At 42.7% G+C, this 15,651-nt stretch overlaps 1 protein-coding gene across 9 annotated transcripts in view; it reads left to right on the forward strand.

Moving 5' to 3' along the window:
* Positions 1 to 15,120, forward strand: part of TJP1 (tight junction protein 1) — a 330,457-nt gene extending 315,337 nt beyond the window's left edge. For 5 of the 9 annotated variants that reach the window (XM_053365517.1, XM_053365521.1, XM_053365522.1 and 2 more), the window contains 6 exons: positions 1,103 to 1,351; positions 4,471 to 4,640; positions 5,743 to 6,220; positions 7,720 to 7,937; positions 9,409 to 9,552; positions 13,498 to 15,120. In XM_053365517.1, the coding sequence (XP_053221492.1) occupies positions 1,103 to 1,351; positions 4,471 to 4,640; positions 5,743 to 6,220; positions 7,720 to 7,937; positions 9,409 to 9,552; positions 13,498 to 13,592 (1,354 nt within the window). In that variant the 3' untranslated portion in view covers positions 13,593 to 15,120. The remainder of the gene's footprint in view (positions 1 to 1,102; positions 1,352 to 4,470; positions 4,641 to 5,742; positions 6,221 to 7,719; positions 7,938 to 9,408; positions 9,553 to 13,497) is intronic. The other 4 variants (XM_053365519.1, XM_053365526.1, XM_053365525.1 and 1 more) reach the window with 2 other exon arrangements.
* Positions 15,121 to 15,651: the final 531 nt, after the last annotated feature.

Below are 15,651 nucleotides of genomic sequence, written 5' to 3' on the forward strand. Positions count from 1 at the left end.
TCAGGTAGGAAGTCAAGCCATTGGAGAGTTACAGCGCCTGCTGTGGCTGGATGGAGAGACTGATCTGGGAGAGACATACATACTGCAGGTGGGGTAGATGAAGGCGTCCGCTTGTGCTGAGCACTGTCAAGAACTGTACACGTGGGAAAACTTGGTTGCTGACCCAGCAGTTGACAGTGCCCAAAGTGCCTGCCTTGCAAGAGTTGGATGTCCCTCCCTGCCATGACGAGCTGAAGAACACCATCAGCTCCAAGCTGTGTGGTAAATCCCCAGGACAGGATGGAATCTCAACAGAAGCTCTGAAAATTGGCCTCGATTCCTCCCTCATGACACACCTCCATGGCCTCCTCTTGCAGTGCTGGGAAGCAGGAGCCATGGCACAAGGCATGCACGACTCCGGCATTGTGACCTTCTACAAGAGCAAAGATGACCGCCATGACTTTAACTACTACTGTGGAATTTCCCTGTTGAGTACTGTAGGGAAAGCCTTCACCCGTGTCATTCTCAGCAGATTACAGTCACTCGCTGACAAGGCTTATTTTTAGAGCTCCAGGGTCAACAATCGACATCATTCGACTTCATAGACCTGACAAAGGCCTTTGACCTCATCAGCTGTAAAGAACTCTTCACACTGCTCCACAAGATGATTGTGTCCTTTCACAAGAACCTGAGTGGCACCTTCCACCGTCCACAGTTCATCCTCAAATGCCTTCTCTATAAAAAGCAGCGTGAAACAGGGCTGTGGTCTTCTTGCCCAAACTCTCTTTTCAGCATTATTCCCCCTTTTGCTCTCCTGTGCCTTGATCCACTAAGGATAAAATAACACAATAAAATTCAAAACAGTAATTGCACATTTGTTCAAAATCCAATTAAAAACTAGTTTAATTAATTCAACAACATTAATGAACTTTAACCAGTGGTACCAGCTTCTTCTCAAAGTCTGAATATGATTTACACCTCCCAGTGGCCCCACCATTGCCTCTTGCCACCCCTTAGATAATCCCACTGCCTGCTTAGGGAATCACTGTTCTAGAACCTTCTTCCTTTTTAATGAGTGACAAAAATTTCTTAAGCATTTACTTTTTAAAATATTTCTGTTTAGGGCACCAGAACCACAAAGACCTCAAGCAAAGCCCCCTGAGGACATCGTTCGGGCAAACCACTACCACCCTGAGGAGGAGGAGGAGGAGGAAGAGGAGGAGGAGTACTACCGCAAGCAGCTCTCCTATTTCGACCGTCGGAGTTACGAAAACAAGCCGGCTGCTGCACAGGTCCCTGCTGGCCACCTGGCTGAGCCTGCTAAACCAGGTCATCTCCATAATCAGCTGAATTACACAAACTACCCTTCAAAGTAAGCCTTTTGCACTTCTGTTATCATTTCAAAGGTTCCCCCTCTGATATCTGCAGATTCTAATAGAAATACTGTATAGCTTTGTTAACCCATCAGAGAGGAGGGTTTCCAGGGGATGGGGAGTTGCTCTCTTGGCAGGGCTGGGGGGGGGGCAAATGTGGGATATAGACATATATAAATATGCTTATATGGGCATTTCTTTTCAAGTGAACACTGTGTACGGGTGTGGGTGTGTGCACTATTAAAAATAAACCACAGAGCTAAGTCAGAAGCCAAAATGACAAGGCAGCCATTTTTTGCTTTTCAAACGAGGTTCTTTCAGAAATGGAAGATGGCAACATGAAGTGGGCCAAGTCTTTCCATCTATCATGCAAAAATGGGCCAGGTTCATTGCATCCTGAAGCATGGGTTCACCCCTTTCTTGGGGCTTCTAGGTTCAAATAAAGACTGGATCTAAATCATCAGTTAGCATTTGCATAAGGCTTTAGAGTGTTGGTGAAAGTGACTTTGCAGTTTTAACCTGGAGTCCAGGTTGCACTTTGCTTGTATGCCTTCCCCTGCCCTCACCCCCCCAGATCTCACTGCTGCTTGCTTCCTAGTTCACCTTCCATGCTTCACTTTTTCTGTCATGGCGCCATCTGCTGCACTGGGAGCAGAACCACAAGCAATATCATGCTCATTGTGCACAGTACTGCAGACAAGCTCAAAGCCGCTATGGTGGTAAAGAGGGATGGTTGTGGGTCACGGGGACGGGGACACAGCTGCCATTCCCCACTCCTGCTGGCTTTGAAGAGTTGCCCATCTTCCCCTGCTTCATTTCCTGCTATTTCACTGACTGGAGAGCTGCAAGTACAATGGCACATGGTGATAGAATACATGATGCCACTGCAGGACGCAGGTGGGGGGAGGCCAGCCTTTAAATGTTCCACCATATTAAAAGCATGCCTTGTTAACTAGAGATAACCATGTACTTGATCCTCTTCTTGTAGAAAGAAAGCTTCAGGAGAAGAGATTGCATCCCTCTAATGCTGGTCTGCTTGTAGCTGGGATAGAGCTGTTTTGGAGTGATGGGGCTGGTCTTGGTTGAAGCTGAAGGCAAACTTCAGTCTTACACTCAAAGATACATAGGTGCATTTTTGTTAACCACTAACAGAAGAGCAGGCAGGCATGTCCTTCCACAGTTGCAGGATAGCTTACTTAACACAGCCTCCGAGATTTGTGCAGTTTGCCCCCCAGTTAGTCTGGTCCCAGCCTGAGAACTATTTTCCTGGGCATTGATTGATTGATTGATTGATTGATTGATTGCCAACCCTTCACCCTAAGGTCCCAGGGCAAGTCACAATATTAAAAAACAATATTTTTTTTAAAAAAAGAATTAAAACAACTCTCAGGCACAGAAATAAGGTTGGTTCTAAAAATATACTCCAAAAAATATACACCTCAAGTGTTAAAAGGCAGAATAAAGAGGTATGTCTTCACAGCACCCATCAGAAATAAAATGAAGTGCCTGACAAGCCTCTGTGGGGAGGGAATTCCACAAGTTAGGGGCCACATGCTCTCTCCCAGGCCACCCCATCCCCACTGCACACCTCTGAGAACAGAGGAATGACCAAGAGAGCCACTTTGCTGATCCCTGAACCCAGGAAGTTCTGTAGAGGAGGAGGAGGTCTTTCAGATATTTGAGGCCTGAGTCATTTAGGGCTTTAAACACTAATGCAAGCGTCTTGATTTGGGCCCAGTGCAGCTGTTTTAAAATGGGTTATATGAGCTCTAAATGGAACCCCTGCATTTTGGGCCAGCTAAAGTTTCTGCGTTGTCTTCAGGGGCAGCGTTGCAACGGAAGACATTGCAATAATTCAGTCTGGAAGTTATTGGGAACTGAGTACAGTGGCTGGGTCTTCTCTGCAGTGGCAATGATGCTTCTAGATGATGCTTCATGCACTTGTCAGCTGTAGCAAGAGGTGCAACAGAATATCATTGAATTGTACAGTTGGAAGGGATCCCAAGGGTCATCTAGTCCACCCTCCTGCAATGCAGGATTCTCAACTAAAGCATCCAGTGAAGGAGAGTGCACCACCTCCCAAGGATTAGGGTTCCACCATCAAACTGCTTCTACTGTCAGAAAGTTCTTCCTATGCTTAGTTGGAATCTCCTTTCTTGAAACCCAGAAACTTTCTTGTAACTTGTGGTTCCCTGAACTGGACACCGTGCTCCAGGTGTGGTCTGACCAGGGCAGAATAGAATGGTTCTATTACTTCCCTTGATCTGGACACTAGGCTTCTGTGGATGCAGCCTAGAGTAGCATTCGCTTTTTTGGATGCTGCATCACAATGTTGACTCATGTTTAGTTTGTGGTCCACAAGTTTATACAGACCTCAAACAACTGTGGGCCCAGGACAGAGCCCTGCAGCACTCCACTTGTCATTTCCCCCCCAAGATGACGAGGAACTTCTTTGGGTTTGGTCCACCAACTAGCTGCAAATCCACCTAACAATCACCTCGTTTAACCTGCAAGAATATTATGGAGGACTTGTCAAAAGTCTTACTGAAATCAAAATACACTGTCCACAACATTCCCCTGATCATCCAAGCTTCCATAAGAAAAAGAGAGATTCATCTGACATGACCTATTTTTCATCTTACATGACTTGTGTTGCTTCTCTCTGTCACCTTTGGAGGAAAGAGCAAATCTTTTCTTCTGTCATCACTTAGACATTCAGCAGACCTGTACCTGAACAGATGGACAAAGAAGAGAAGAGTAACCTCTTCCTAGTGGTTTTATCTCTATCTTGGAAGAACAGAAGGAATTCAGGATTATGGTCGACTGATTGCTTTGCTTTAAGGCAGCAATGGGGAGCCTGTGGTCCTCCAGATGTTGCTGGACTAGAACGCCCACCCACCCAATTTCACAATTGGCTGTGCTAACTGGGGTTGATAGGAATTGTAGTCCAGCATCACGTGGAGGGGCACAAGGTCAGCACCCCAGCCTTCCCATAGAAATTCACCCAGAAAAACTGTTCTCAAAAGTCTCTGTAAGGAATAGCCACAAACATCATTTGGAAGGCAAAGCAGCAACAGAGAACCCTGTAGCTGACTTATTTCTCTTTTCATCCCAACAGGGGGAAGCCAGTAGACGTGGAGCCTCTGGACAGGGCTGTTGGCGAAAAGCGCTATGAGCCAGTTCCTCAAGTGACAGCCCCTCCCCCTGCACCCCCCGGGCAGTACACCCAGCCGCAGCCTGTGAATAACCCCATTGTGTCTCTGCAGCCCAGGTCCACACTTGCGGAAGGTAGGAGAGGAGCCTCAAGGCTTGATTTATTGAAATGTTTGGGGAAACTTAGTTTACGAAGGGAACAATAATTCAGGTCATACGAATGCTACTAAACAGCCGTAGTTTAAGAAAACCCCAATAAACAAAGCACAACTAGGAAAAGCACCACTAATGTGTTCTGAGTCGACAGGGGTGGGGTGGGGGGCTCTCTGGTAAAATATGATGTGGCCATGTGTGATTTAAACTGGCTACATGGCCTTTGAGATTTAGCTGGCTACGAATGGCCTTGATCTGATTTGATCTGAGTTTCCTATTCTCACGGCTGGTTTTATGGGGTGACATCCAACGGTGGCTTCTCTTCAGAAGAACAGCATGTCTTCTGCAGCTCCCCACGTATCCTCCAGATCAACTGTAGACAATCAAGGGATCCTGCCCCAAGCAGATTTGGAGTGGGTGTCCATTGCAAGATGTTGGATGTTGCCAGTGCATTTCTCATGTTTGCTGTTTCTTTTGGGGAGGGGTTGCATTACTGTATGGAAGTTGTGTTAATGAATCTTTTACTGACTACTAGACACTTAAAAAAGAAAATGTTTAATAGTTTCCCTTTTCAAATATATAAGACTAAACAAAGGCTGAATAAATGCACAGCACTCCAAACTTGTGGATAGTAAGAAGAATTCCTCTCATAAGTATATTAAATTCTTTCCCTGGGCAATGAAAACTATGCCGACTGACATAATGCCTCTTGTGGAATAATTCTACAATTTTTACTACTCATGGTTTATTTGGGGCAGTCAGTGATTGGGGCGGGGATTGCTGTCAGGCATAGGTGAAGAACTGAAGCCTTGCTCCTGACTACTAGACATCTGCAGTCAACCATGCTTCTAATTTCAGAGAACTGAGCAGGAACTATTCATATGCTTTTGAGTGCATAAGGACTAAAGACCTCTTTTTAGATGAAAGCTGAGATTCTTAAATGAATTGCAACCACCCAGTAACAGCTGCTTTTTCTTCTTTGTACACTCACAGAATGCAGCCGTGTCTGTGAAATATTTTGCAAACCTAAAAATGTTACCTTGGCATGCCATGTGTTTAATTCTTTTAACATGTTTTGTTGCAGTCAACTCTGTATCAGACTTTCAGAATTCCACCCTGTCCAAGCCCGAGCCGCCTCCGCCTCAGAGCAAGCCAGCTGCTTTCCGGTCTGCCAGCCGAGAAGACACCGTGCAGTCCACTTACTACCCTCAGAAAAGTTTCCCTGACAAAGGCCCAGTGAATGGGACAGAGCAGATCCCAAAGACGGTCACCCCTGCTTATAATCGCTTCACAACAAAACCTTACACAAGTGCTGCCCGGCCGTTTGAACGCAAGTTTGAAAGCCCAAAGTTTAACCATAACCTCCTGCCAGACGAGAATCTGCATAAGCTGGAGTTGCCATCCAAATCTCAAAATTCTCCCCAGCCAGTTTTAAAAGCACACAGCTCGGCTCAACCCCAGTCCGAGTTTGACAACACAATGGAGACGTTCTCTGTCCAGGCCGACAAACTCAAATATCAACCAAATAACATCAACGCTGTGCCTAAAGCCATTCCCGTCAGGTAAGTCATAGTATTCTCCATGGGACTGTGTGTGCTTTGCAAAAGGGTTTGCCTCAATGCCTCCACTTAAAACAGTGAAGCTTGGGTAAATTTGACAGCTGAGAGAATCGCTGCACTTTGCCAGTTGTAAATTAAGCTTTCGTAAAACTTCACAACCCTTGGGGAGGGAGTATAGCCCCTTTGTAGACCACACACATTGAGTCCTGTTTAATCCAGTTTACCTGTGAGATCTCCTTACACAATATGTTTGGATGGCCCTCTGTCAGGGAAGCTTCAGCTGAGATTCCTGCATTGCAAGGGGCGGGACAAGATGACTCTTGGTGTCCCTTCCATCTCTACAGTTCTATTCGACCTGCAGAACTGTCACTGCTGCAGTTGCCACATAATACTTGTTCCACATTTCTAGAAGTCAATCTTGGAGTGTGGCAGCACCCACACTGCGGAACTCCCTGCCTGCTGACCTCAGGCGGGCGACTGCATTGTATTCTTTTTGGCACCTGCTGAAACCATTTTTCTCTAGGCAAGCCTGCCCAGATATGTAGGGTGCTGACATGTGTTTCAATCTCTTTTTAGCTTATGGTTGATTTCATTTTTTAATCTTTTAAGCAGCTGGGTTTTGATTATCTTATTGTTTCATTCTTTTTGAAAACTGCTTTGAGGTGTTTTTCCCCTCCTTACAATCAAGTGGTATATACATTTTATTAAACAAACATATAAATAAATAAGACACACCCACACCCAGCATCTGTATTTGAAATCTTTTCAAGCAGTAGACCTGCAAAAGATGCACTACTTGAGATCCTGGAGGAAGTAGCTAGATGACATACATACCATTTTTTGCAGTGTGGCATGATTTAATTTTATTTAAAAAGGAAGAATCCTATGGCCATATGGGCCCTCCTGTTTATTCAAGGTGTGGATTGTCTGAAAGTACATTTAGGCAGACATAGGCTATTTATATTTTCTTGGATTACTAGTGATTGGCAAGCAAGGGAAACAAGGATGTTAACTCTTCCTTCTTTCATTTGGCAAGTTTCTACGAGAACTCCTTAGCCTACTTACATGGAAAATATTGCAATTCTTTTGTCTTCTCCAGCTGGATTTAATGTTACATATTATTTTAGTGCTTTTTTGTTTTTGCATGCAAATTCTGCCCTTCTCCCCCCCCCCCCGTTATAGTTTACAAATTTAAATAATAAAAAAATCCCCAGCTTCTGTAGTATATTGCATAGTATGATTCTAAACTCTTCTGCTTGTTCCTGTGCTTGCTCTAACCAGCTGATCAATAAAGTCATTTCCTCATGGAGGAGGAGGAATGGTGGAGCTGGTTCATGCGTCCTAATAATGGCTGCTCTTAGAATGAGCTGGTTGGAAGAAGGGGAGGCTGGCAGGGCAGGCTCAAAAGAAGCACCATTGTTTCCTCTAGCCCTGAAGTTACAAATGCAATGTCACCTCTCTCCTTCGTGACAGCAGAAATAATTCTCTATCTCTGATTTTAGTCCTTCTGCTTTGGAAGATGACGATGAAGAGGATGGACACACTGTAGTAGCCACAGCAAGAGGAGTTTTTAACAGCAATGGTGGCGTGCTCAGCTCCATAGAGACTGGCGTTAGCATTATTATACCACAAGGAGCCATTCCAGAGGGGATAGAGCAAGAGATCTATTTCAAGGTCTGCCGAGATAACAGTATCCTCCCTCCTTTAGACAAAGAGAAAGGTGAGCGCCTTCATAATATTCACATTTTCTTCAGTGCCTTTTTCAGTTCCACGTTACCCATGCAAAAAAAGATTCTGCCAATCTGTTGGTTTTTTAAGAGGAGGAAGGGAAAATGGAAAGTAGTTCTTTCTCAGGATCCAGGAGGACAGCTGGAAACCCCATGGGAAGACACCCCCCCTTCCGCTTTCTCTGGTGGTGGGAGTGAGGACTCAGAAGGAACATTTCGGAGTGGAGACAGGGCTTTGCCCTTTCCTTTTTTGCTAGTAGTGAAGATCCTCTCAGAAAACTCAGAAAATGTCAAACAACTTGACTTCCAACTTAGCAGGCAAAACAACTAACTTGGAAGATGATGGGCTCTCCTTCATTTGGGGTTTTTACACAGAGGTTTCCTGGGGATGCTTTAGCTGTGATTCCTGCACTGCAGGGGGCTGGGCGAGGGACCCTTGGCGCTCCTTTCCAACTCTATGATGCTAGCAGAAGAGTGAAGGGAAGGTCAAGGGAGGGGGAATCACAAGCGTCCGATTTTAAACAAATTGGTTCAAACTTCCTAAACTAACAGGCAGATCAGAGTGCGACCATTTTTCATTTTTCATACTTCTCTGACTTTGGTGATATAGGTATGGATTCACAAGTTCCAAAATGTGCATTTTGGGTAAAATGCACCTGACATACGTATGTTTTGGGTTGTATCCAATGTAGCACTGAATTAAAGTCACTTGGTCATATATTTGAGTTTCTGAATTCATCCTTGCAGCTGCACTTGAGGGGTGGGGAGCATGCAAGCTCAAGTCTCACATAAACTCATCCTTGTAATGTCCAAGCTATGTCCAAACCAACATACTGTGTGTGTTCAACGTGTTTGTCTCTAATGTCAAGGCGGAATGTGACGGGGGAACTTGCCTCCTAGATATGCTGCAGTGCCATAACCCTGCAACTTATGCAGAGGTTACTTTCCAGGGATTATGCCTACAGCCCAAATTGTGTCTAGTCAAAATACATTGGGTTGAATGGCGGGTAGGATTGACAAAGTATTTTTTCCCAGCTGCCCGCCCCCTTTCTGCCCCCTTTGTTTGTCTGTTTGTTTGCCAAGTGCATAAAGCTAAATGTGCACAAGTTCAGTGCGTGCAAGTTGTGGGGTTACTGCGTGACTTAGAAGTGTGCAAGTGGGCACTCTGCCTGGAGCTTCCCTCATCACCTCTTTGAGCTTACTTCAGCAAAGAATTCCCCTCGAGAAAGGTTGCCATCCTTTGCAGTCTGCCGTTATGCTATATTCTCAAGCAGTCTTCCCTTAAAGCTTCAGGTGCTGTTGGGTGACTCTCACCAGCTCCACCTGTCATGGCCACTCAGGGAGGCCAGGAGGTGATCCCAAGAGTATCTGGAGGGCCACAGTTCACACCTCTGGTGCAGATAGCATTAAGTACAAGAAGTGTTATCTCTTGCAAAACTTGTCCTCTTTGTCTGTTTACCACAGGTGAAACGCTGCTCAGCCCTTTGGTCATGTGTGGGCCCCATGGACTAAAATTCCTGAAGCCTGTGGAGCTGCGCTTGCCACATTGTGCGTCTATGACCCCTGATGGTTGGTCTTTTGCTCTAAAATCCTCCGACTCCTCGTCGGGTATGCTGTCCTCCCTCTGTCCTTTTGGGGCTTTTGGGTGCTATCGTATAATTTAAAACTCGCCTGACTGAAGGTGACACTGTGTAATATAAAGATATTACTAAATCACTGTATTTGTGTCAGCTCTCCATTTCATTTTCATTACAAGTGTCTTTCTCACACTTAACTCATGATGCAAAATCATTGCAGAAAATCATGATTGATAAACCAGAATGGCAAGGTAGATAATATAATACTATACTATTGTCATTGGTCCATTCAGTAGTACAATTATCTACCTTGTTTCCTATCTCTCACACTCTTCCTGTCTTTCTATCTCTTCCTGTCCTCCTTTCTCTCTCTCTCAAGGACTAATACTGCTGCAAAACACTCTTAAGATGAGAAAGTCACACTTTCCTTTATTTATTGGGTAAATTGCCTAAGGAATTCTGATTGGGCTTTGTAACCACATATTCACATCTTTTTTCCTTTATTGACCATAGAATGCTGTAGCCGTCCCAGTATACTGAACTTGAAGCATTAATATTTTGAATAAGCTTCCTAATGCAACAGCTGCTTATGTATAAATTTGACCTTTCCAAGGGACGGGAGCCTCTCTTTGCAGAAGAAGCCCATGCAAGCTCAGTTCCAACACATTTGGGCTCTCCACACAAATTTGTGCTCTCTTCTAAATTCTGAAATGTTATGGAGAGGTGGTCCTCTATTTCCCCCCACCCCACCCTATGGTTGAGACACATGGATATATCCCTGCACTGCCCCTTTCCCCATAGCTATGACAGCTGCCCCCTTCACTGAAGGGCGGGGGAAGCATTGCTGGTTTTAAAGCCTAGTGACAAAGATAAAATTTCGTGAAGTGGCTGCAAAGTCACAGCCGTGAGTGAAAAATGAGTGTCTTCTGCATATTAGACAAAAAAATGTCTTAAGGGGGGGCGTTCTCAGCCACATAACAAATAACCTCTTTGACACCCTTAAATGTATACATATCTGTATATGGTATATAAAAGCAATGTACTTATGTGTACAGTATTTAAAAATGTATTCATATTTGTCACTGATGTATCTATCCTTTTCAATGCCACTGTGTCAATGCGCCAAAAAAAAAAGTTAGGACATCAGACGCTTCTCTGATGGGGGGGGGGGATCCAGTTACCTAGAGAAATCTTGGCCGGTTGACTATTGCTGGTATGCTATGCATGTGTTGCATGCAGCTGTTTAACTGTGTAAGCAAAAGCAGAAAGTGCTAAAAATGGACAGTTTCAAGTAATAAGGATCCAAAGTTTTGCCATTTATAATCCATATAATTCCTTCAAACCGTGCTTTTCAGTCATTATTTTGTAACAGATGAACCTTATCATGAATTTACTTGAAATGAAAAGAAAGAGGGGAATATGTTGGTTCTTCCAAGTAACCTCTGTTATTGTGCTAAAGATCTTCTTCCTTTCCAAGTTAGAGTCTTATTTGTGTGTGCTCATTCAGTAGGTGTGTGTGTGTTAAGGGGGTCACCTCTTTCTGTCTGTATCGGAGCTATACATCCCTTGCAGCTAACATAGTTAAATGTGGTGTTATATCAGTAATCTTGCTCCTTGAGACAAACTTCACAATTGGCCAACTCTGTCTTCTGATGTGTAAGCCATACTGTGTCTTAAATAAATACTTGTTTTCTCTCTTTTTCTAAAAACAAAACAAAAAAACTTAATTGGTTATGGGATCTCTTTCTCGCTCTTTCTTTCTCTTAAGCTTTTCCTAACATGTTTTCCATTTTCTGTCCTTTGAAAAGAACATTTGATTATACATACTAACCTCTTCTGCAACACATTTTTTACAAAAAAAAAAATCAAACGTACTGGCACATTATGCTAAAATATGTGACCTTGTTTCATCTCATTTCATGGAGTAGAGGGGGCAGCTAACTCCCAATTTAAATGGGCCAGAGCACAAAAAATTAATTCCTGAGTACTTAGTATATTAAGCTGTTTTAGGTTGAGCCTTACTGTAACACTGCCACAAACTAGCCTCACATTTTTCCAAGTCGCCGGCACAAAATTTTGGCTTTTGCATTTTCAGACTATGGTTTCACTGTATGTAGTAAACAAATTATGTGAATATAGTTTATCACCTGTCAGGCTATACCAGCCTTCCCCAACCTGGTGCCCTCCAGGTGATCCAGTCTACAACTCCCATCAGCCCAAGCCAGCCAGCAGAGCTCTGCATCATCTGAAGGGCAGGTGGGAAGGTTGGACCATATTTCTGTATTACAACAAAGAAAAGGTCTTCTTTACTGACAGTTTTAAATCTAGCTTACACATAACAGTTTCTCCCAAAGACATTCCACTTGAAGTGTGTTGTTTATATTTAAAAGGACTGAATTTTTATTTTTGTATTAATGAAATGCCATTGTGGTAACTGGGACAACTCCACTGGCTGGCATAACTTAAAATGCAAACCAGGTCATTGAGTATGCCAACAAATTCTCAGCGAATCATACTTCTCTAGGCTCCACATCAGGTGTTGTCTCCCTTCCAGCACATTGGTCATTGTGTGCATCATGTTCGTTTCCATGGGTTACTCAACAGAACTGTGGGACTTATTTGTCTTCTGTAGGTCTGCATAACTTATATATGTGATCTGGAGTATTAATATCTAGCCTTGTTTAATACCAAAAGATCGCAAGAGCTTCACTGTGAGAGTGTGTCTTGATGCGCATATATTGATTAAAAAAGCAGTCTCCACCCACAAAATTTCACACAGCGATTGTATTGAACTACAGGTGATCAATAATACCTCCACATGGAATGATGTGGTAATTAAGGAAAAGTTGAATTAATTTTCTCAGGATTCTAGTTTATTAAAGTGGAATGATAACTTCATGTACCCTGTTCCTCTTTGCCCAGAAGTAGTTCCTGCTTTGTTCAGTGGGGTCTACTTTCATGTAAACACACACAAGGACTGCAGGCGTAGACTTGGAGTGTACAGTTCAACGTGGCCCATGGGCCACTGCACCATAAGATGCCTCCTTTACCGACCTCAGATTTGCAATAAACCTTACCTCCTCTGCCCCCCCCCCGGCAAGAGAAGTTCGCTTTTTAAATTAGTGCTGTACTTGCAACCCCTAAATGAGGTCACCTATGTTGAAGACTGCACAGGCAGCCTTAAAGGGACAGGAAGCCAGGAGGAGGAACCTGTGACCCTCCAGCTCCCATCCTCCCCAGCCAGCATGGCCCAGTGGCCAGAGGTGATGGGAGTTGTGGCCTAAAGCCTATATGAAGGCAACTGTTTGGGGAAGGCTGAGCTATTGCACCATGGCAGAGCAGTTTGCCTATAGCTAGCCTGCTTCACAGTGGACTTGAGACAGTTTCTCCCTGCCCCCCATGACAGTTGTTGGAATTTTTTGTGTTTGCCCTATGATGAAATTTAAGGTGTAGCTAGGTTGTCCAAAAGCTTCCCCTGCAGGTGCTGAAGTCCAAAACCAGTGCTTTGGGTATGCTTCAAGAGTATTCACATGGTGGACTTGGTTCATGTAGCCTGGTTGCCCTTGAATCCCATAGTTTGTGACATGGAAGTCTCAGGGTTTGATAGTCATCCAAAATCCTCCTTTCACCATTCTGTTTATGAATCAATCTTATTATTAGATTCTCAGCCTCTATGCCTTAACAAAGCTCTTTCTGGCTACCAGGAGAGAAAAAAATCATACTATGTGGGTCTGCAGGGTGAGTTCAGAACAGGAACTTACATTAATGGCCATCTACCGTGGGCATAATTCCTTGGAGATGTTCCTAATTAAGAAAACCTTTATAGCAGCTAAATTAAAAGTGTGGGTTCCTGTATAAAACACGAGGCGATCTATACATCAAAACATATTCTGGTTAGCTTTAGAGGTATTGTTATCCAAGATGTTCCACCTTTTGATGATGGATACTAAACTACTACATTGTTTTCCTCCCACAGGTGACCCCAAAACCTGGCAGAACAAGTCTCTTCCTGGGGATCCAAACTATCTTGTTGGAGCAAATTGTGTTTCGGTTCTGATAGATCACTTCTAACCCTTACGTTAGCAGACCAAACCAAGATTTTAAAAGCAAAGCAAAACAAAAACACCTTGCCTAGAAACTGAACCAATCTTTTTTCAAGTATTAAGAGTTATCTTAGTGTTAAGCAATCTTTGCTTTGACTAACAATGGATAATGAGTATGTTCCTGAACCATGGTCAGGGTTTATGCTATTAAGCAGCAGGGCAGATCAGCCAGGGACCAAGGCAAGGTTCTTATGGGTTCCCTCTGGCTTTCCTTAACTGGACACTTCTAAGGCATCATAGCTAAAACTCACTGAACTACCACTGAAGCAATGCAAATCATTATTACTTTCAGATGGCATTTAGTTAGCGTTCCACTACTGAATTAGGTCTTTTTTCTTTCTAAAGCTTTTTTTCCCCTCTCTCTCTTTTTCATATAAACAAAACACTTTAATATGTGTGTTCAGAATATGCAAAGACTCTTTTTCTTTTTTAAAAAACAAGCAACTTTTTTGATGCATTTTGCCCACAAAGTGGAAATTAAAAAATTGGCCAGCACAATATAGAAAATCCCCCCTCTGTTGAGAAGGGAGAGTTACATGCACGTCTACTTTGATTGTACATGAAACACACTTTTTTTTCCTTTTGTTATGGGGAAAGAGCGCATGTGGTATGACTATGGTTCATTTGCCTCTGTGGATCTGTAAATTAACCACATCTACGACAGACACGTTAACCAGCAGCCTTACCCTCATGTTTTTACTAGTCTTAGCTGTCATCGTAGTTCTCCGTACTACTAAGTTTGTATGGCTTCTGTGCTTACTTAGATTAATACATATTGAGAGGGGTTGAAAAATTAATTCATTTTGTGAACTTGCTGGTTTAGAGAAAGAGAGAGGGAGAGAACTAGGCACACTTGTTTTTGTGTGGATCAACCAGAGGGGAAACCTGAAGAACATGATGGTATGTTTTCTGCTATGCATTTTGAAAATTTATAGATGTTATAGATTGCTTGTATATAACTCGTGCAGACCACTTTTGTTCTTGGTTTGTAAATTAACTTTTATAAGCTTTACCTTTTTTATATATATAAATATATATAAAAATACAAAACAAACGTTTCTTAATATCTTTGTATTCTCATACCTTTTGAGCCTTGAACTTTGACATCTTGCAGCAATAAAGCAGCATTTCTACAGTACGTGAAAACAAGGACTTTTTAAAAAAAGAAAATGCACAAAGTTCTTACCTTTTTAAGTGCTGCATTTAAAGACTAACTCAGAAGTCTATAGTTTGATTACATTCTTGGAGAATAAAAGTATCCCTACTGTAATTTGTGATAAGGATGCTGTACTATGTGCCCTGAAATGTATTTTTTTACTAATAGACAATTTATTATGGCACATCAGCACTATCTCTGTTTAGATAATATTCCACTGCATTCTGTTAATCAGTTATTTAGCTATTCAGGTGTGGCTGATTTTTTCTTTCTTTGCCGTTATTAAAAATTACACATTTCTTAAGTATACAGAATAAAAACTGTTTTTAAAATAATAGAATTCTAGAATCTTCTTGTTTCTGTCTGAAATGCATGCATGTGCACACCTGAAGATTTGGAGGTCCTGATTCACTAAACTTTTGCCTTGCGTCATGGATACAGTTTTATTCAGTTCAAGACATATTAGAGTACAAGGCTTCATGCACAGTTGGAATGAACCTGACTGAGTTGTTAAGGCTCTCCTAAAAAATAGTGTTTTTTTGTTGTTGGTTTTTTAAAAAAAGATGTATCTAGCAATGAGACTTCTTATATTTATCACATTAAAAATCCCCTTAATCCAAGCATGTTTGCACACTGTCATGTCTATCTAAAATTACAAATTTTATTCTTCTACTAAGAAGTGAAAAGTGTTTTTTTTAAGTGAAGAAACAGAAGCAATTAGGTAAGTGAAACATGTTTTCCAAGTAAGAGATAACTTGCTCTACCCAATAGGTAGTCCTTTTGCAGTTTCCCTCCCTGCTCTATCCAGACATTGCACTATATCATCTATCTATCTATCATCTATCTATATCATTTGTTTGTTTGTTTGTTT

This window comes from Podarcis raffonei, chromosome 14, assembly GCF_027172205.1.
Source record: "Podarcis raffonei isolate rPodRaf1 chromosome 14, rPodRaf1.pri, whole genome shotgun sequence".
Classification (NCBI taxonomy): Eukaryota; Metazoa; Chordata; class Lepidosauria; order Squamata; family Lacertidae; genus Podarcis; species Podarcis raffonei.